General features: G+C 34.7%; 1 protein-coding gene across 9 annotated transcripts in view; it reads left to right on the top strand.

Annotated features, from left to right (window-relative positions):
• STS (steroid sulfatase) overlaps positions 1 to 21543 on the top strand; it is a 108863-nt gene that overhangs the window by 29747 nt on the left and 57573 nt on the right. For all 9 annotated transcript variants that reach the window (XM_085321576.1, XM_085321569.1, XM_085321573.1 and 6 more), the window contains 2 exons: positions 4455 to 4878; positions 13658 to 13794. In XM_085321576.1, coding sequence (XP_085177702.1) covers positions 4455 to 4878; positions 13658 to 13794 — 561 coding nt within the window. The remainder of the gene's footprint in view (positions 1 to 4454; positions 4879 to 13657; positions 13795 to 21543) is intronic.

Here is a 21543-nt window from a genome sequence, read left to right as displayed (position 1 = left end):
TCTGTGCATCATGATGTTCCTAACTAAGCAAGTCTCCTTAGCTATACTCCAATCTTTAAAAGTATAAAATACTGTCATGTCCTGACAGATTCAAAACAGAAAAACAGAAGATCTTAATAGAAATATATTTAGTGCAGATGTATCTGAACCTTAGAACAACAAAGCCATAATTTGTCATGTTCATCAAGGAATTACTCCCTATTGCTCCATATTGAATTAAAGGCTGCAGAAGATTCATTCTTCTGTTTGTAACAAGCACTGTAATACAACTCATTTTCTGGGGGCTGACCTAGTTAATGTTCTTTTTTTAACTATTTTCGCGGCAGCATGACAGCTTGCCACTTAGATCTCCAGAAGTTATCTCCATGATGCTTAATGAACAGTTCTTCCAAATGGCCTGAATGATAGCTATGAAACCATAAAATGTAATATTACCATATCCTTAGAGTATAATGAAGCCTTCCAAAAAATCAAGAAGAGTATTAAAATTAAGTATAAAGCATATGTAAATGACAAAAAGAAAAATTATGTAGATTTGAAGAGGAGAAAGGCAGGCTTTGATTCCCACCCTGCCCATTTTCTGCTTCTGCTGGTATTCTTATCACATCATCTTGGTCTAGGTCAGGGAGTCATTGCCTGGTTCAGTCTAACTCAGCAATTCCCAAACAATTAATTGTCAAATCCTGCACCTGTGATGGACTGGCATAAGGATAATTTGAAGCCTTTCTGTTCCTCAAGCCTGTATTTTTTTACCAAGTTTTTTCCCCTTAACTCTCTAAGGACTTCTTTTTTTTTCTTTTTTAAATTAAGTTTCCTTTCATTTTCCCTTTTTTATTCCTCCTCTGAATATGTACTTCCTTTTGCTTGCTGTGTCCCTAAATATATTTTAGTTTTAAACTATTTTATGCATACATTTTTCTTACCTCATTGTCTTTCTCTTGTGACACAAATAAGTGACATACAATAGATCTAGCAGGAAGAGACCTAATTGGAAAATCTGCAAGAAAATCAAGTTTTCTTAGAAATGTAGATGCATTGAACCTGAAATACTTCACCAGTTTAGGATCCTGGAGGGTGGCAAGAAATATCAATGTTTGAGGGAAACAGCTATGTCAGACTCTTAATCCAAAAGAACTTGTGAAGGTAGGTCCGTATTGTTTCAACTACTGCTAAAAATGCATGGTCACAGTTGAGGAAAGGTCAGTTTTTCCTCACTACTACTATCCAGCATGTTGTTTAGCATCTAGAAAAGCTTAAGGTCCACCTATGTGGCCTATCTCTGAAGTCAAAAGTATTAATAAATTGGGAATTGTGTCTCATCTCCAGAATGAGAAATGTAGTATTCASAGACATGGTGGCCATAGTGGAAAATGAAAGGTTGGCTGAGTCTATAACGTAGTATTAAAAGAACAGTGAAAATTAACAGCTTAAATTTCACTCAAAATCTTCGTAAGATCTGCTGTAAATTGTATGATGCTTATCTGAAGAGTCCGTAATATGTAGCTCAACTTAGTAAAGAGGTGAGAGCATTTTGCACTGCTCCTAGATTTAGAAATGTAAAAGCACATTACAATAATCTATTGAAAAGCTAATTCAAAACAGAAATTGATGTCTCGAAGAATGGTATAGAAGTCAAAGAAACTAATAAAATATATATTATGGGCCCAGTCATCACTTGTCTTCTCAGAGCAGTTCAGGACCTATCGAAACTCTCTACCTCATCGTCCCTTTAAAATGACGGTTGTGTCTTTCAGTCAGTTACCTACATAACTTGTACCAACACTTCTGTTGCTTTTCCCGGCTAACTTGCACTATCTCTGCTTTGTTTGGATTAAGTTGCTTCCAAACAAATCTTTTCTGAGGTCCAAGATCATTTTAGCATTGAAGAACTTATGCTTGCTAAGAGCCTTTTGATATAAATAGGTCCTATATTTTGCCCTGGCCTTAATTTCTTGTTGCAAGATTCTTCTATCCTGACTTGTGTTTAATTTTATGTTAAGTTTAATTGTTTAAATATTTTAGTTTTATGTTAGTTTAATATTTAGTTTTGTAGAGATCTAGTTTAAACAAACTTCTTCATAACTAATAAATGACCTTGTAGTGTATTTATATTGGGCTGATTGGTTGGTTCTTTTTTTTCATAAATTTTAACTGCTGCTTTGAAAAATAAAAGTAAAAATTCAAAAATTAAAACTTTAAGATTATTTACATTCATGATTAGAAGCCTCTACCTTTATTTCAAATATCTGTCTTTATGAGAATAGCTTGATGCTCACTTTGCTACACATCTGGCTTTAAAGTTATTTCATAAAGATAGTCATCAAAATTAAAAAAAAAACACAGATTTTTCCAAATTCTGTCTCTTTTATAATTGGGAGTGAAATTCAGTGTCAGTCTTAGCCTGCTATGGCACCATTTTAACATCTAAAAATTCAGCAGTGTTCTGCATTGCTATTTTTATAATCAGTCAAAATACTATTCACTGGACTATTTCAAAAGTAATGACTTGAGCCATTCTTTCTACAGAAAACAGAATACTCTTTGAGGTAAGGTGGCCATCTTTACAATAAATGATAAAACTTTTGAARTAATGAGGGAGAAACCAGGCCTCCATTTCACTGCCACATAAACATAACAGAAAATGCTTTTATGCCTGCTTCTGTGATATGCTGAAGATGTTTCTAGACACGCTAACCTAAGACTATCAAGTGATGTGCCAGGAGAACTAGACTCTCATCATGTTTATGGTTTGGAAGATTAAACATTGCATGAGACTCACACCTTCTGTGTCTTTTCCCCCCATCTTTACTGATGATCTAAAGACTTAGATGAATGTCTTTCCATTACATATCTCAGTTCTGCTGTCTATGAAAGAGAAATATAGACATCGAACCCATTCATTAGATACTATTGCTTGAAATCAGAGCTGACTCTCATCTTCACCTTCTTTGTTACTGTGGTACTCATATTTATCATTTCCAAAGGCAGAAGTGCAGGATGTATATTCTGCTGTAGCCCAGGAGGCCTGCATCTGGACTTCTTAAAGTTGTGTAAAAGCTGTGATGATTAGGGAAAGAGGAAAATTTCATATATACTTTATTCCATTTTATATATTTTCTACCATATATATTTTGGAAGCTTATAGAACAAAATAATTCAAATTTCTTTGGGATGTGTTATGGGGGTGAGGACTTACTGGGTTTTGGAGGTCTTTTTGTTTGTTTATTTCTTTTAAGATCACAACCTCTGTCATCATATTTAGTTACTGAGGTCATATTTATGTCATATTTAATTATTTGATTTAGAAAGAATAGATAAAATTCGGCCTGGCAATATAAGTTGTCATCGATTTTATCAAGGGTGACATTGGAATTTTTCTCAAATATTTGACACACTGCCTTTCTGAGACCAAATAGTTTTGGTCCAAATATGATTTATGTCAATAGGCTTAACTACAGTCTGTTACATTGTCAAAATGAATTTGTAGTTTTTGTTCATTGTGTATTTGAACTAAAACAGTAGCTAGTAAACAGTTAGGTCTGTTGCGCTAAGCAGTGCACAAACATACAGTAAAGGGTTGTACCTCAGTTGCAGAGTGAATTACCTAAATACATACTGCAGTCAGCATGAACATGGTTTATGCCACTATAACGCAAATCAGACTCACTATTTATCTTATGCCTGTCAGTGTCCAACACATTTCAGAAACAGAATTATTTCCCAGTGTGACAAAATGATATGAGAAGCAATATTTGATAATAACTTATCTGTTAGTGTTTTTTTTTCTTTTTGTATACAAATATAATTATTTATTTATTTGTATTTATATACCTGTCTTACCTCCTCCCCCTTCTCCTACCCACCCAACACAAGAATAAGAAATAAATAATGCTGATAGTATTAATTGACAATTTTGGAGACCTTACAACAATTTAAGTAATAAATGCTTTGGTAATTTTAAAATTCTTGTTTTACTTCTTTTGGTTACAGTTTTCTTTTTTAAAGCCAGTCAGATGTGAATGATTTGCCTGATAAATTTCAGAAATATGGATAATTCCATATTGGCTCTTCCTAAGAAAGTGGTAGCTGTACAAAACTGTATTTTATTATGACCTTAACTACGCATGCAGATGGGCTTCATTTTCAACTCATTTCAAAGTTAACTATCTATTAGAGCTCTGTTGCTCTTCAGTGACCTGCTAGCCCACTCAGAATTTAATGGTGTCCATCAGGAGCTATGCCAAGCTATTTCTAACTGAAAAGAAGAGCAGACTTCAAAAAAAGTCTTTGGTGAAGGTATAAAGAAAGAGTGGAGAATAAAATAGGAATGCATTCAATAAATGTTGGGGATAGGAAGTATCAGWCATATAGCGAGAGTTTCATGTTTGGAAGGATGCATGTTCTAAGTCTAGTGGTTTAACTGCAAAAATATTCTCTGTCCTATCTCTTTATAGGAAAGTGGCATCTTGGAATGAACTGTGAAAGCAGTAATGACTTCTGTCACCACCCCCTCAGTCATGGATTTGATTACTTCTATGGGCTTTCTGTGACCAATCTTCGAGACTGCAAACCTGGGCAAGGCAGTGTATTTTTGAAAGGAACTGAAAAATCCATGGTTACCTCAATCCAAATAATTGGAATCACTCTAGTCTCTTTGGCAGCAGTGCATTTTGCTGGCTTCTTCAAAGTACCTTTCCAAGCATTGGGCTGTTGCTTGTTAATAACTGCTGTTTTACTTGTGGTTTTGCTTTTTTTCTTTTATAATTTTCGATACCTGAACTGCTTCTTAATGAGGAACCATCAGATTATCCAGCAGCCACTGTCCTATGAGAACCTTACTCAGAGACTGACAAAAGAAGCTGTACAGTTTATACGAAGGTAGGTTGTTAGCTGTGTTAGGAGTTATGCTGGCATTTCATGATGACAATGCTTCTTAAAAAGTATAAAATGCAGACTGGTGTGCAAAAGGAATATGTCATTATACATTATCATGATTTCTTTCGTTAAAGGATGACTGAAGATGCTAGTTAATCTGATTAGTGAAAGTGACCATTTTACAGTAGAAAGTAGGTATACAGCAGGGGAAAATTATCACTTCCTCTTAATCTCTGTGGTATTTTCTATGGGGTACATAATTATTTTCTCTTTAAAAATTACCAACTAGCTATGTGTATGTGTTTCAGAATGTCTCCTTAAAAATATATATTAAACTTCTAACATTTTTTCGGACTTCTATTCTTGGGAATTTCATGTAACTCCTCTAGTGTGACTTAATTGTATAAAAGTTAGCACAATGTGAGTCATAATTTGAGTTTTCTGGAGCAAGAAACTCTTCTTCATCACTGTTTTGATGCATCCACTAAATTGCATTCATAAGGCCAATTTATTAAAGTTACTGAGGTTTTGGATGATCCCATTTTTATGTCACATTCATTTTGAAAAGATCTGATTTATAGAAGTTTGGAAATCAATGTTTTTTTGAAAGAGGCATTTTTTTAATATGGATCATATGGAGTGACCCGAACATTGGCTGTATAAAACCATCCCAAATCATTCATGATTTTTGCAAAGTTAATTACTTTCATCTAATTAACCTTATGCCCAGTCTTGTCTCAACTGTTTGTGTGTATGTGTGCGTGTCATCAAAGCATAAAAGTATACATGTGAATTTTTAAAATATAAATCAAAATATTTGAAATAAAGTATTTCATCCATATAACTTCTTGAAAAACAAGCCAGTGAATTTTTCTATTAACTTTTGAAACAGATTGCACCATTTCTAAAAAAAAGGTTAATCAAAGATAAAATCATGTTTTAAGACATAAAAAGTCCCTTAATTACTGTTCTGAAAAGTAGGTACCAGACAGTAACATGTGAATGTATTTGCGTAATATCATTACTGAATGAAAGCTTACAGAAAAGAATTTGAGGAAATTTCACTAGAGTAGTCATGAAGACTTTTAACTAGAAAAACTGCTCATCTAAAGTACTAATCTTTCATTGCAAATTTTCTATTGTTTCAATTATTATAAATATTTGACATAGCCATCTGTACTCATGATACCAAAACAAAATGTTTTTGAATCAAATTTTTTTAAGTGAGTAAGTCCTCCCAACAATCAACAAGTATTTACAAGTAAACTCATACATCTTTATTTCCCCGTAGCAATGCTGATAGGCAAAGGTGCTTTCTAAACTACATTCTAATTATTTTAACAGAAAATGTTTTGTTTACTACAAACATATGCGAACACACACACCTCCCTCTGGAAACTGCTGGACAGAGGTTATTTGCTTAGTGATCGAGCACTTGTGATTTGCAAAAGATTCTTCAAAGAGCACGTCAGCGATATACTGGTAGATTCTTCCATGATTTACCAGCATATTATGTGCCTACAGTGGTTAATAATGTTCTGGGCCTATAGTGGTTAATAATGGGTATATCTGAATGTTTCATTGATTTCAGTGTAATGGCAATAAATTGATAGATGCAAGACAGATGAGTTCAAGATTGGGAATGGATGCTGGAAAACTAGTAACTTTCTTAACTTTACTAATATTCATAATGTGCACAACATTATCGTGTAGCTTAGTGTTTAGAGCTGGCAAAACAGCATATGATCTAACTCAGCATAACTCTGTTGACTCAACTAGAGGTAAGTGGATTTAGATCAGCTGGGCACATGCCCCCAATTCTCAGTGTAGTTTCCAGACAAAAATTATGTTAAATTGAAGCAAAGGTTAATAGCACATATTGGTAATTTACAATAAACTACATTACAGAAATGCTACAATTATATTGAGAATTATAACCCACACAGTTCAGAGTCAATGCTAAATTAAAAAAGAAATCCAAGCATATTAAGGTATTGAGAAACAAGTAGGTCATGCAAGCAATCTTAATTGTTCCCTATAGTGAATTCGTATGCAAAGTATTTGGCTATAAAACTTGCTCCTGGGGAAAAGAGTAAATAGGTTAATATACACTGAGCTGACCTGTCCCATATAATAGTATGAACAAAAAAAATCAATACTTGTTTTCTCACACTGGTTCTGACATTAAACAGTTCATACCTGTCAATTCCAGTGCACCAGTAGACCATTGCCTTTAGTCTACTGTCTTTGGCTATTTGTAGGGGAATGGCAGTATACAGGCAATCAGGCTGCAGCAGCAGGCATCCAGCCCTCTTAAGCAAATAGCCACCATGTTTTTGGAGGCCACAGTTGCTTGATCCAAAGTACCTGTGTGGTTCCACTTCCTTCACGGAGCAGGCTCACTCCACCTTTGTGTTTGGCCACATGTTCAACTCAACACTGGATTTCTCACAGAGGCTTTTTTTGTTTGAATAACGTGGTAAGCAGCAAGCTCAGTACTGTACAGCAGTGATCAGTACAAGGTAAAGCACAAGTATACCAGTGCAAAGAATTTTGAATTCAGAGAATTCAGACAGTTACTCCTCTAAACCAATTGCTAATACATTCTGCCATCCAGCTAAAAACATCAGTTTTCTTGCCTATTGTAATTGATTAATTATCTTTACAATAAATATATGGTAAATCTCTGATCTTCAACAGCTCTGATACATCCTATATATGCTATGTTTCCTGATCTAGATGTATCTATCATACAACAAATCTTCTATAGACCTTTGTAAATTCTTTGGACTGTAGTCAACAGACTTCCTGTGAATTAGTTTTTTGTTTAGTTACTTCTCAATCAAGTTGCTAGATGTATGACTTCGTAGTGTTGGATCTGGTATTTTTCAAGCCTTTTTAGAATTTCTTTATAGCAGATAGCTGTATACTTACTCTTCTTGATCTATTTTTGGGGAGATAATACTGTATTTGTTCTTCCTTGTACTATGTGTGTGTTACTATTTTAATTTGCTTATAGGCAGACTGAAAGACAGGAAATACAATATGTAATGCTCAGAAACTACACTGGAGAAGAACAGGTAAATTACAAGGGTCAGATCCAATGTGTAAAAACAAATACTAATTTACTTGCTCACACTCATTGTATGTGGACAGGTCAACTCAGTGTATGTTAATTCTAATTACTTTTTCCCAAGAGCAAGTCTGTATACATATTGTAAAACTTTCAGAATACTCTGTAGACATTACAGTATATTTGAAAGTCAAATGGAGACTAATTATTTTATGTTAAGTTCAGTGTAGTTACCACTTATGTCTCTTCAGCGTATCCTTTAGTAAATGACCTGCTGCACAAGCAATTCAAATTTTGAAAATGCCAAAGACCTATTTTTAACTTCTTAGAAATCAGCAAGAGGAAAGTACCACTCTGTACTACAGAATATCTCCCTAACAAACAAAGACAACTGGTTGCCGTTAATAATTATATTTAAAAAAAAAGCCTAATGAAATATGACTTCTGTGAAACAGTATTTGCATATAAACCTATGCTTATAATTGAAAGTTATGGTGAAAGTGATATTTGAACAATTTTCTAGCAGATTTACTGATTTCAGTGATAGATTATCTATCCATAATACTCAATTTTGTGGTGATAGTTAATAAATTTGTGATTTTTTTTAATTTTATTTCATTCTTTAAAACAGTGATACAATATATATATATATATATATATATATATATATCGTTATTTTTAACAGACCTGGATTTACAGTTTTGCTGTATATAAGTAGGTGTTAAGATCGGGTAGTTGTCATGCTGCAGGGGGTCTCATTTGGAACCAAAGAATTAATAGGAGTTAGAGCTCTGAAATCAGATAATTTAATGACTTCTACAATAATATTCCCTATAGTTTATAGCAAAATACAGATTATAGAGAAGAGTTCATATATCTTTGTATATATACAATGTGTATGTGCAGATATGTTTTTAAAAGTTAGTAACTTTTAAGCTAAAACAAATTTACTGGATCTTCATCCCTTTTTCTCAGAGCTGTGCTTGTTACTTTTAAATAGAAGACTTAGAAGGAAGAAGCTGTGGATTTTATATGCTTTAGGTCCATCTGAGGATGAATAATCACAGAATCACAGAATCGGTAAGGTTGGAAGGGACCTCTGGAGATCATCTAGTCCAACCTCCCTGCTCAAGCAGGGTCACCTAGAGCATGTTAGACAGGGTTGCATCCAGGCAGGCCTTGAAGATCTCCAGAGAAGGAGACTCCACAAGCTCTCTGGGCAAACTGTGCCACTGCTCTGTCACTCTCACAGTACAGAAGGACTTCCTCACAGTCAGGCGGAACTTCCTGTGGTTCAATTTTTGCCACTGCCTCTTGTCCTGTCACATGGGACAACTGAGAAGAGTTTGTCCCTGTCCCCTTGACACCTTCCCTTCAGGTCCTTATACACATTCATAAGATCCCCCCTCCGTCTTCTCTTCCCCAGGCTAAAGAGGCCCAGCTCTCGCAGCCGTTCCTCACAGGGCAGGTGCTCCAGCCCTCTGATCATCTTTATAGCCCTACGCTGGACTCTCTCCAGTAGCTCCGTGTCTCTCTTGCCCTGGGGAGCCCAGAACTGGACACAGTACTCAAGATGAGGCCTCCCCAGGGCTGAGTAGAGGGGCAGAATCACCTCCCGCGACCTGCTGGCAACAGTCTTCCCAATGCAGCCCAGGAAACCATTGGCCTACCTGGCCACAAGGGCACATTGGTGGCTCCTGGTCAACTTGTCATCCACCAGCACTCCCAGGTCCTTCTCTGCAGTGCTGCTCTCCTGAAGGTCAGCCCCCAGTTTGTGCTGGTGCCTAGGGTTATTCCTCCCTAGGTGCAGGACTCTTCACTTGCCCTTGTTGAACCTCAGGATGTTCCTCTCTGCCCAACTGTCCAGCCTGTCCAGGTCTGTCTGAATGGCAGCACAGCCCTCTGGTGTGTCAGCCAGAAAGCCAATTTAAGAATGGTTAAGGATTTAACTAGGTCTGTAATAATTTGTTAAGTGGAAGACTGCATTGTGAATGGAACACTTTTTAAAACAGTAGATCTGCATACTGAATTCCAAGTGTATGTGTGAGAGAGGGATTTAGTAATGAATATTAATTGTGTAGGTGAGAAACTTCATTTTTAGCATGCTTACAAGAATGTACTTTTTGAAGGAGAGAAACAAAGTTACATACAAAGGACTTAAAAATATATATGGATTGTGTACCTCATGCATTTAGAGGATCAGATAAGCAAGAAAATATAGATATCAATGATATCTTGGCAATTTACATGGAAGAATCTTTTCAGATATACTGAGGTGATGGAGGCAAATCCCCCATTGAGTATCTTCTACGAGCAATCACATTTTTCATGTTTTTATCTTTTCTCCCTTTCTCGTTCCTCTTTCTACAGCTTTTCCGGTTTTGATAAGTTATTCTCAAGTGATTGAGAGTTCTTTTTTTCTGATGAGAATTCTGAAAGTATGAAGAAATGCCTGTTTTAAGGTGTGTCTTTGAAAAGAGTAAGACAAAAGTATTCATTCATTCATGGATAATAACAATGCTGTTAGCTCCGTCAGCAAACAGAACAGAGTAAAATCCAAACTGAAGGATGAAGTCCTTCTTCAATAAAACTAAGCCAAGTTTTACCTTTTTCTTCTGCAAGAACAAAATCTAATGAAGTGCTTTCAACCAGTCTAGTCACAAAGAACACTCTCAAATTGGGGATCTAATCTAGAAATACAGGAGGGAGACAATAAGCTCATCCACTGTGGATATTGAATAATAATAATAATATAGACTTGAATAAGAAGAATGTTTTTAGCAAAACTTTAGTAGAAGCTACACGAAAGGAAAACTTAGGCTTGCATCTACCTGTATTGACACACTTGCATGTTTACGCTGAAAATACCTCACCAGATTGTATATTTCAATGTTTTTGTTTTTTTCCATTATCAGCATTTTAACTGATATACTGTGAACATGTGAAAATGACACATTCTCATTCAGTAAGTCTTATCAAGTCTTATCTACATGCATCTGTATGCACACAAATGCAAACAAAAAACGCCAGGCAGTTTTCAATGCAGCAAGTATTTAGAACAAAATACTGGAAAAAGTTATGAATCTGTGTGTGAAAGGGACCTTATACTTGTTGTACCTTAGTCTTTAAAGCTGTGTTTTACAGCTCAAGCCTACATTAAGTCCTTGAATACTGTAAAGACTCCTCACCCTAAATAAAAAGAACCCAGTGCTGTGCAATGTAGAGGCATCACCAACAATGAGAAGAGGAAAGGATACTTTAAGAAGTTATCAAGATCAGTTAAGCAAGCATTAAAGAATGCCTTATGTTAGATGGTGTAATCACTCTGACCGTGTGATTCATGTTAGGATAAAAATTCAATGCTACGTTTGAGCAAGTGAATCTCAGATCTTTTGGAAATGAAGTTCCAAGTGTCTGAACTGTGTAAAAGATGGTGGCAATATATTTTCAAAGGAGCTGTTTACTGAAGTGCTTCTGTTAATAAAAGGAGAGTTAAGCTGTTATTGTCAGATTTCTCTCCCACCTACTAGCTGATATTGTCATTACATTTTCAAGGTCACAGTAAAAGTAGTCAGTTATGATTTTCCTCAGAGTTTTGGCAGGAGATAAATAGCTGCTTCAGATCTTTTTATAGGATATTAATAGGTGAGACACTTCTCCACCTGACAGTAAACTGTCAATCAGAACCTATCAATCTGAGTTCCAAAGAAGAGAATGATTTAGTGCCCTTCCATATCAATCATTGATTAGATAGCTCTTCATGAAAGTTAAATCTTTGTGTCATTAAAACAACAACAACAAAAAAGAATTATTATCTCTTGAAAATAACATTTATAATGGACACTTTTGAAACTCACCTTTAAGAATACTTGTATACATTTAGAAGTATGTTATATCTCTGTGGCATTAGAAGAAGACAGTTTGCATGAAAGAATAAATTGTGCCTGCATTATTGTAGCTGTCTACTAAATTTATGTGGTGTTTTACCCCAGAACTTGTACATTACTGTCAATTCAATTAGCTGTTTTTATGGAAGAAGTCAAAGATGATCTTATACTGGAAAGATCTAAAGCTGTAAAAATTGCAAGTTGAAAAAAAGTCAGCTGCCTTGCAGAAATGTTGTTTAATGAAAGGTCAGTGAGGTCAGTGTTATATCAATACCCATATTAAATATTAAACTTATGAAATGATTGTACATTTTTTGACTTGAAATTCTGACATACTTTCATTTTCTTTGACTCAGAAGTCTACTGTGTTATTTGTTGCTACAGTAATGAAATGTTCTCAACATATATGACTTGTATTCTATCAACTTGCAGCAAGTACAGTCTTGCAATAAGTGAATCTTTTTTGAATAAGTTTTACTTTTCTGTATTTTTTTAGAAAAGGGAGTTTATGATATTTAGTGTTTCTCAATACTAAGATAATACAGTGTATATGCAGCAATGCATGAAGAAAATTCAAATAATTTTGTTTTAATTTTCACATGAGAAGTATTCTACTTGTACTGTGAATATTAGAGTAATTTTCTGAAAAAGAAATATTTTATGAAGAAAAATTCTCAGTCAGAAACTGAGACAATTATCAATAGTCTGAATAAAATTCTCCTATTTTGTGTTTAAGCATGTCTGCCTATGCCAGTAAACTGGAAAGCTTTAACCATGCAACTTCCACAAAAGACATTCAACTAAGGACACAGGAAGAAATCATAAATACACTAAATTAAACCTTCTTATCTTTACTTTAGAATAAAATATTGATATCATATGAATCCCTCTTATTCAAAGACTTTTAGTTTTCAGGTTCTTGATTACTAAAGGTTAGGGTTTTTTTTCATTCTAAAAGAGCAGTTTGCGTGTGCATTTCTGTGTTGTTCTCTGCCTTTGATGGATAAATCAACTGTATGAGGAAATATAGTATCTCTTTTGACTTGGACGTGAATTATAGGTATTACCCACTGCAAATTTCGTGAGGGACAATATGGCAAACAGAATAAAAAATACTCTGTAATTTCCTGTGTGTTTTAAGGTGAGATACAGACAGGTTTTCTGATTAGTACTTTTCTGATTCAACTGAAATCTACAATTTGTGTAATGTACTACAAATGCTTTTACAGCGTATAGCATAAATTTGGCTAGCACTCAACACTTTAAAATTCTATAAATAATGTATAAGAAAAAATTCTAGTCTGARCTTTACTTTCACAGCCTGCTGGAACTGATCATAAATACCATGCTGACAGATCACATGAACAACAAAATTTACAGAGAATCTATTTATTGTGTTCTGATTTTCTTTTTCCTCAGTTCAGGAAGCAGACTGAAGACAATGGAGCATGTTCATTACTGTGAGAGGAAACAAAGCTCTGTATTAGCATGTATTTTGAGATTATTATTTGTGCTTTGATACAGCATATTTATATGCTTTATGTACTGATCACTTGCATACACATACAGCATTGAATGACAAGATTTGGTCATGAACCTTATTCTAGATTAAAAACAGAGAAAAAGTGCTAGTGTACTGGGTTTGACATTGTCAAAGATATTATAGCTTATTTGGTCCTGGTACCTTATATTCCTTTTTCTTTTTAGGGGGGCCCTGCTGTAGAAAGATCTCTTTGTAGAAATTCTGTTATAAAATATGCTAAGTATTTCTTCTGGACTTCTGGATTTATTTATTTTTTATTTTTTATTTTTTTTTTTCCAGGAACACAGATGCACCATTTCTTCTTGTCTTGTCTTATCTTCATGTCCATACTGCTCTGCATGCATCAAAAAATTTCACAGGAAAAAGCAAGCATGGCTTATATGGAGATGCAGTGGAGGAAATGGACTGGAGTGTAGGTATGTTGCGTGTGCTTCTGTCACTGATGGAGGGAATTCATGGTACACTCTCACTCATGTCCACTAAATGTAGAATTCTTCAATCTAGGTATCTACAGTGTATCTGAGCTACTTGCCCTTTATACTTAGGGGAAAGAGACACATGGTTAGAGGCATGATTACCGTGACCTCTTGTAGTATTTGCTTTAGGATCGAATTGATTTTGTTCTAGAAATGCCTACTCTTTTTTGACTGTAAAACTAGTTTGTGTGGGCTCAGCAGAGATGTAGACATCTTAACTGTGGACATTAAAACTAAAGAAAGTTGAATTCAATCCCATGAGCTTCTGAGTGTCAGCTAGACTTGAAGATACTGTGACTCTATAGGTTATCTTCATTAATGGGTATACTAACTCAAAAAGTGACCACATGGTACTGATATCAAAATAATTTCAAATGAAGTGACTGTAGTCAAAATAATTTTATGATTATTTTAGTGAATTCTCTAAATCAGTGAAAACAGTCAGGTAAGATCCACTTCTGTCCATGAAAAATAATCAAATAATTTGCTCTGCAGAGTCTTCCGTTCTCTTTCAGACTTGAGAGCAGCCAGTCATTAGAACTTTAAATAGGCTTCCTTTATCTCTAGATGTATTGGAATGACTCTGATTCCAGAGGTATCACCTCTGGAAACAATTCAAAGTTCATGTTTGAAATAATCATAATAGAGCATAGCAGTATTAAGAGCTAAAGAGAAACTTGTTTACCTGCTTCCCATATACCCCAAGCAAATTCTGTTTTTGGAACAACTCACTACCATAATGGCTTTCTACAAGAAAACAGTTCTTGTTTATTAGATTACTATAAGTGGATACACAACTTTGATTCATACATATCTTTAAGCTATGCAAGCTTATACATTTAAAATTATATATATTTAGTTTCATGTTATGTATCAAAAGATTTTAGCTATAGAAGCTGGGAGAAGAATGGGCAACACAATGCATTTCATGGCTTGTAATATATTTAGGGCAGTATTTGCAAAAATTAATAAATGTTGAATAACTTTGTGGGAAATTCTGAGATGCTGCTTAAGAGGAAGATCTGACGGTTTGGGAGATAACTGTATTAAATAAAAAACTGTTCCATATATCAGATTTCCTAAAGAGACAGTGGCTTCCATTCAAGCTGTATAACACCCTGAATCACTCCTGTCGGTGGCCGTCAGCATGTAGTCAATCAAGTGCTGGCATTAGGGTCATGTATACATGCATTCTATCACTTCCGTTTACATCCACTATTTAGTAAGCTACTGAGCATTAGCTGATTTTTACTCTCTGTTTTTTTTTTTTTTTTTTTTTTTTTTTTTTTTTTTTTTTTTTCTTCTACAGTAGTAAGCTTACTCCAGCCTAATTGTTTTATCATGCTGTCATTAGGTTTTGCTGCCTTCTTCAGGAGAGGGTTTAAACAGCAAGTGGAGATTTTGTTAATGATGCAGGAGTGGTAACATATTGAAAACCACTACTTTCTCCCTGGATGACCACAGGCTCTTAGGAGATATGTAGAACATACCAAATTGTAAGCCAGCAACATATTATTAAAAATAATATGTTATGTTAAAAATAATATGTTGGAGATAAATCAGAGCTCCAAATCTAGTAGTAATAGCATAGGAATTTCAAATTTTGTGTAATGCAGATTAAGTAAATACAATCTCAGAGAGAAAATTCATGAATTTCCTCATGTGTTGTCCTTTACAATTGGGTTCAGGAGCATCAGGAGCAGCAGAGCTAATTAATTAGAAAAAAAATCCTCATTCGCTAGAAATTAGTGTACAAGCATCGAATTTGTTTCAGCTGAGGGTCTGGTTATTTAGTTTGGCTTGTGTCTTGTGAGACTCTTGTGTTGACAAGTTGCAAATTTGCTCCAGGAAGCAGTAAAAGTGTTTAGATCTTCTGCTACTTTCTCCTCTGTTACTAGAATGATGAAAAAGAGTTACAGCTAACATTCCCAAAGGAGACTGGGGGAATACTGTAGCTTTTCTTTTTTTCAGTTGAAGGGAATGCCTCCATTAACCTCCATGGAAAATTCCGGTCTTAATTTATTCAAGTATGTCAGATAAAGTAGATTTATTCACCATATTGCTGATGTCAGTTACCAACATTTTCTTGGAATACTTCTGTTGTTGGCATTAGGAAAGTCAAATAAAATTGTCTGGAAGAGCTGAAAAAGTGAAAACTATATGATTTCCCCAAAGGGAAGTTTTATCACTTGTTAAACTGAAATGAGTATTTGTGCATAGATTTAATGTAGCTTACAAAGATAATATGAACAGAATAGCCCAGCTATAACCATAGGCCGCAAAATACTCTAATTAAAGACAACCCAGGCATAGGAAGAAAAAATGAACATACGGAAAACTACATTATAGCACAACATAAAAAATGTTGGACAACTTCTGAGAAAAGAAACACCAACTTCAGCTTAATTCAAAAAGAAACTTACAGTGGATGATCTGCTGAGTGGGAAATATTGTGGAAATTCCATGTGGATGAGTACTGTGAAAAACAAAGGGAGGAGAGAAAATCAGAGCCAAAGTTATGACTGTCCAATAGTAGTGATGAAAAAGTTGTATCAAGATTGGATTTGAGAGATCAGCTTGAATCAGAAAGAAGGCTTTAGCTTCCATTTGCAAGACAAAAAGCAACACCCTTTCTAAAAGTAAGACAGAGAAGTGTATTCAGACTGAGAATCTTAAATAAAAAAAATTCTCCATTTTCATTTATTTATTTTTTTAGTCACATAATTTGGACAATAATTCAATTAAAAGACAATCTCCATGCTAGCAGGAGAACAAACCTAAAGACAGATGAATGAAATACTCTTTTAAATATTTCATGTTTATGACTGGTTAAACCAGTGTTGAAGAGTATGATTACAGCCCACGTCAAAATACAAAGTCTCTGCATAAGCTTTGGGACTATGTATTTCTTCTGCTTTTGCATATTGATGTATATTTAACAGAATTCAATCCTTAAAGCATTTACTGTAACAATGTCACTGCATGTGACAAGCTTCAGAGGGTTATTCTCTGGCTAATAACATTAATTTTGTTTCAGTGTAGGCTAAGTACCTTATTATTACTATTAATTATAACTCATATGAGAGCAGATGAAATAATCTTACAGTCTAAAAATGGAAAAAGAAATGAATATATCGAATATTGTCCTTTTCTTTCTTCCTTCCATTCTTCTTTCCTTTCTTCCTTCCTTCTGCCCTTCCTTCCATCCTTTATAAATCCTCCCATCCTTTTAGATGTTATCTATACTGTAAATTACATTACACTAATTTAACCCAAACCATATCTCTGCAAGGAGTTTTGGAGCCCCCTGTAGTCTTGCATGCAAGCTGTCTGAAGATACACTGTTTCAACAACAATTTCACAACCTCTTCTTCTGCCCTTGTTAAGAGTAGCAAGACTATGAACAAGTTTTCAATCTTTTATTGAGCAATCACAAATGGATGGCTCAAGCATATAAATTGTAGCCTGGCACAAGCTATGTGCAATGATCTAAATGTTTGTCTTTTTCTTGTGAAGAGTATGTTTAACTTCTTGCAGAAATTTATAAAATAGATTTATATTAAATTTCTCTTTTTTGTCCCCCCTGATTATACATTGTTTTATGGCATTGAATATAATCCAAGTTCCTGTTTAACAAACACTTCAGTAATGCATTTAGTGCGTCCTCTACTGACAGAGCATTTTTTTTACTGAAACATGTAACCTAGAAAGACTTGATATGCAGATCTGGAGAGGAAGAGACTGTGCCATTGCTTTGCTTGATAGTTTTTTTTGTGTGTGTGTGATTTTTTCATCACAATTAGAAAATAGAGATGACAACTATGGGAGTCATAAAGGACTCACTTTCTAGCATACTGATCATCAGTATTTAGAACTCCTGATTTTTCTTCTAGTTTGCCAGGCRGCTTAATTTATTTTTTTTTCAGATGGCTGTTAAAGTCAGTCCAAACATTCATAATTTTCAGATCAGATCTTTTTAAATTTCTGAGCTTGATTCTCGGTAAAGCTCCATTGAAATAATAGACTTAAAAGCATTTATTGAGCTAGCCCAAATGATTCTGAAGGCAAAAGCAACGGTGCAAAATTTGGTAACCTTGGCTTCTGCCTTGACTAAGCAGTGCAGAAGTCTTTAAGACCTAGATCAGTGTGCTGAATCACAGTCTGTTATCATGAATGATGTGCCTAATTTTTTAGCTAGCAGTATTTCTCTAGCTAAAATCATGGATATCTGAATAGACAGAACGTTCGTTACCTGAGGAATGGTTAAGACTTGTCAAAACATTTGTGATGCTCTGCAGCACCGAGACAAAGTGTATGGGACAAAATAAGACCTGTAATGAACACAGCAAGGCAGAAGTAACATGTTCATTGAGAAAGGCTAGCTAAGCCATATCTAGTAGAGCTAACTGAAAATCAGACCACTTTTCACACTATATTTTTTTTGATTCAATTCTTACCACCATAAGAATTATGTCTATGAAAAGGTGTGGCTTCATGCAGAGTTTTCAAAGAGGAAGGAAGAACGGAAGCTCCACCAGGTCGAATCCAGATCTTTGTCTACACATCTATTTACTTGTTCAGTAATTAGATTTCATAGTGTTGTAACAGAGATTCTGTCAATAAATATGTTCTGATATGAGTTTAGTCTTGCAGTGCCTAAATGTGACATGGTAAAAATGAAATGCTGATATGCCTTTTGTCTGATGAATGTGCATATTTAAATAGATCATATGTGTTATGTGTATATTGATCATTTCCTCTACCACTGACTACTATTGTCACTCCGGCTCTGGAGTGATATATATTAAAAGTCTAAGTGGAAGCCCTTCCAATTTATTATAAACTGTTTTCATCTTCTCCTACGGCTTTTTTCTCGAATCCTGCTGTTGTAGTAAGAGATGGTAAGAACATTTTCAGATACAAACTGGCAGCTACTTGTAGAAAATTGTATGATAGTATTTTGGAGGCATAAAACTGAAACTTGCCCACAAAACATTTAATAAAATTCTTCCTCTGATGAAGATGTCATAAAGCCTAAAACATTCACCAAAAGAAAAGGAGGGTCTAAATTTACAGCCAAAGAATTTTTGAAGTGCTGAAATGTAGTACATTCCCTCAACTTTATAGTTTTTGTATGCCTTCATAATAGCATATATGTTGTATCTTTAGTTCCTTAGTAGAAATGTTTTCTTTCTCATTTTAAAATAATTATTTCAAACTTTTATGCCTATGAACTCTTAAGCTTGACTCATTATATTTAATTACAAAATAATAATTATTTTTTTTAATTATTTCCAGTTATTTTGCCCTGTAATTGCACTCCTAGAACATTTTTAAATGCACTTTCTTATATTGAGCAATAACTTTTATCCTGGGAAATAGTATGGTATTGGTAAGTTTCAGCTAAAATCTGTGATGTTCCTTCTTTAGTCATAATTGTTATTGGCTGTTACTGTGAATTCTCATAGCTATATTTTAGTTACAGTTTCTGTGTGCATTCAACCTCTGTTCAGAATCCTACTCTATTAGTATCAATCTAGAAATAATTCTAGAACAAGTAAACTGTATGTATATGCAAAGATCTGGAATCGACTTAGTGGAGCTTTTGTCCTTCCCTTCCTGAAATCCAGAATAAATCATCTGAGAGTTCTGAATTGTACTAAAAAACACGCAAGGAAAACATTAATACTATGAAAAAAAGAATTCCTGTTAGCTTTAGGAAAATAATGAATGAGGTGTCCTTAATTTTTCTTTCCAGAAGATATTCCTTTTCTAGAGATCCATCACAGATAGAAACTGTAGGCCAAGTTTATCATTGCTTTTCACCTAATATAGTCATTTATAACAATATGAAGTGGATTAAAAAGATGATCAAAGCAGAATGATACCATAGGATGAGGTGGTGGATAATCAGCCTCAGAATGTCATATCCAGGTAACTGTTGGAGGTGTGACATAAACTTAGCTGAGCCTGATAACTTAGAAATTTAACTAAAAATCTAGGGAGCAATGCCTGTACAAAAGGTGTATTCCTTTGCCTTGCCTTTCTGAATTTATGCTGATATATGCCACAAGTCTGACAGGTTTMTTTTTAAGTTGTTTTGATTATCATGTAAGATGTTCAGCCAGCATCCTTGAGGTATAAGATACCAGCAAGTATAGGTACGTTAGGACTAGAATAGCATTTCCTGCTTTGTTGTGCCAGCCTGATCTTACCTTACCTGATTAAGAGACTATTTCTTCAGCTAAGACAATAGTTAAGCTTTTGAAGCACATTCAGTCTTTAGGCCAGATCTGGGAAAACTGTCAATAAGGGTGCAGATTAAAGACGTTTATAGTTCTGCCTTTTATGATGTGGATGCTTTCCAGTTAGGATCTGGGCTAAAACCCAAACTCATTTCATATGTCACTAAGCAGTAATGACTTTCAGTTGCTACTGAACAGGGCTGAATTTAAGAGGTGACTAAATGATGAAAGACTCCCATTTCCACTATGATAAGCTTCCTGAGCTACCTAATCCTCCTTAAATGCAGTTTTCTTTTTCTATATTACGTCTCTATACACAGCAAAGCTCCTTCTTAGAACATTATTTACAGGATTACAAAGCACATCTTTAAGGAGGCATTCCTACAGCATTTTTTTAATTAGTGAAGGTTAAATAATGTCTTGGTAATGTACACTCCATAGTGGAAAACTCCACTGTAATGCAGCCCATGGTAGTAGTTCTGTGTTGTTCAAAGTTTACTGCCAGCTACTGCATCTTTCATTACATCTGATATTGAAGGAGTTAAATTATCAACACAGAACATTTTAGTACATCATGCATTTTGCTTTACAAATATTTAGTTCATATAACTTTCTAAATTACAAAGTTTTTCTGCTAGTTATGAAAATTGGGCCTAATACAAAACCAGGTATGTAGTATTGTAATCAAAATACTCTAACTAATGAGAATACTAACATTGCTCTCGAGACAAGCTAATTTTCATTAGTGGGAAAAGGCTCAAAACTTGTCTTAGATCACCTGAGGATAAAAGAGTTCTAGCAGTTTTGTGGCTACCTCTCCAGCCATGGAGTTCTATAATGAAATATGCTGCCAACCTTTTGCCTAAGTTCCCTCCTGTAGTTATTTAATTGAATATATAAAAGATATATTTGGATTTTGTGGGTTGCTTTGAGGTGGTTGGAGAAAGTCATTATCTATGAAGTTAAGAACACAGTAAAGGTGTAAGCCAGAACAGACCTGTAGGAATACAGTGATTTCTATGTGTATTTGGATAAAGGTTGCATATAAAAAGGCAGAGCTGAAAAGAAAGGAGAAATGAGGAGAATAGATAGGGCTGACTTTATTCAAAATGTAGATAATCTCCAAAATATAGACTGAGAAAACAGCCTAACTGAAGCTACTGAGAAATGCGTTGGTAGAGTGCCTCTACTTAACAGCCTTTTTAACAAGGATACTCTGAAGCTACTAAGAGGAATTACATTTGCCCTGTACCAAAGAAAAGGTATAGGAATATAGTAAGTCATTCATCCAAAGCTTGGGACAAGGATGACAGAGAAACACATGATTTACAGGTCTCTTTGCCCACTTTGGTGAATGTGTCCCTGTTGTGAACCTAAAACCTTCAGTATTGACTTACTAACATGTTTTTACCATCCTTTTTCTTCAACACTTGGATGCAGAAAG

This window comes from Rhea americana, unplaced genomic scaffold, assembly GCF_003343005.1.
Source record: "Rhea americana isolate MKP2758 unplaced genomic scaffold, rheAme1 scaffold_7, whole genome shotgun sequence".
Classification (NCBI taxonomy): Eukaryota; Metazoa; Chordata; class Aves; order Rheiformes; family Rheidae; genus Rhea; species Rhea americana.
The sequence above is the reverse complement of the archived record's forward strand: the minus strand, read 5'-3'. Positions and strand labels throughout refer to the sequence as shown.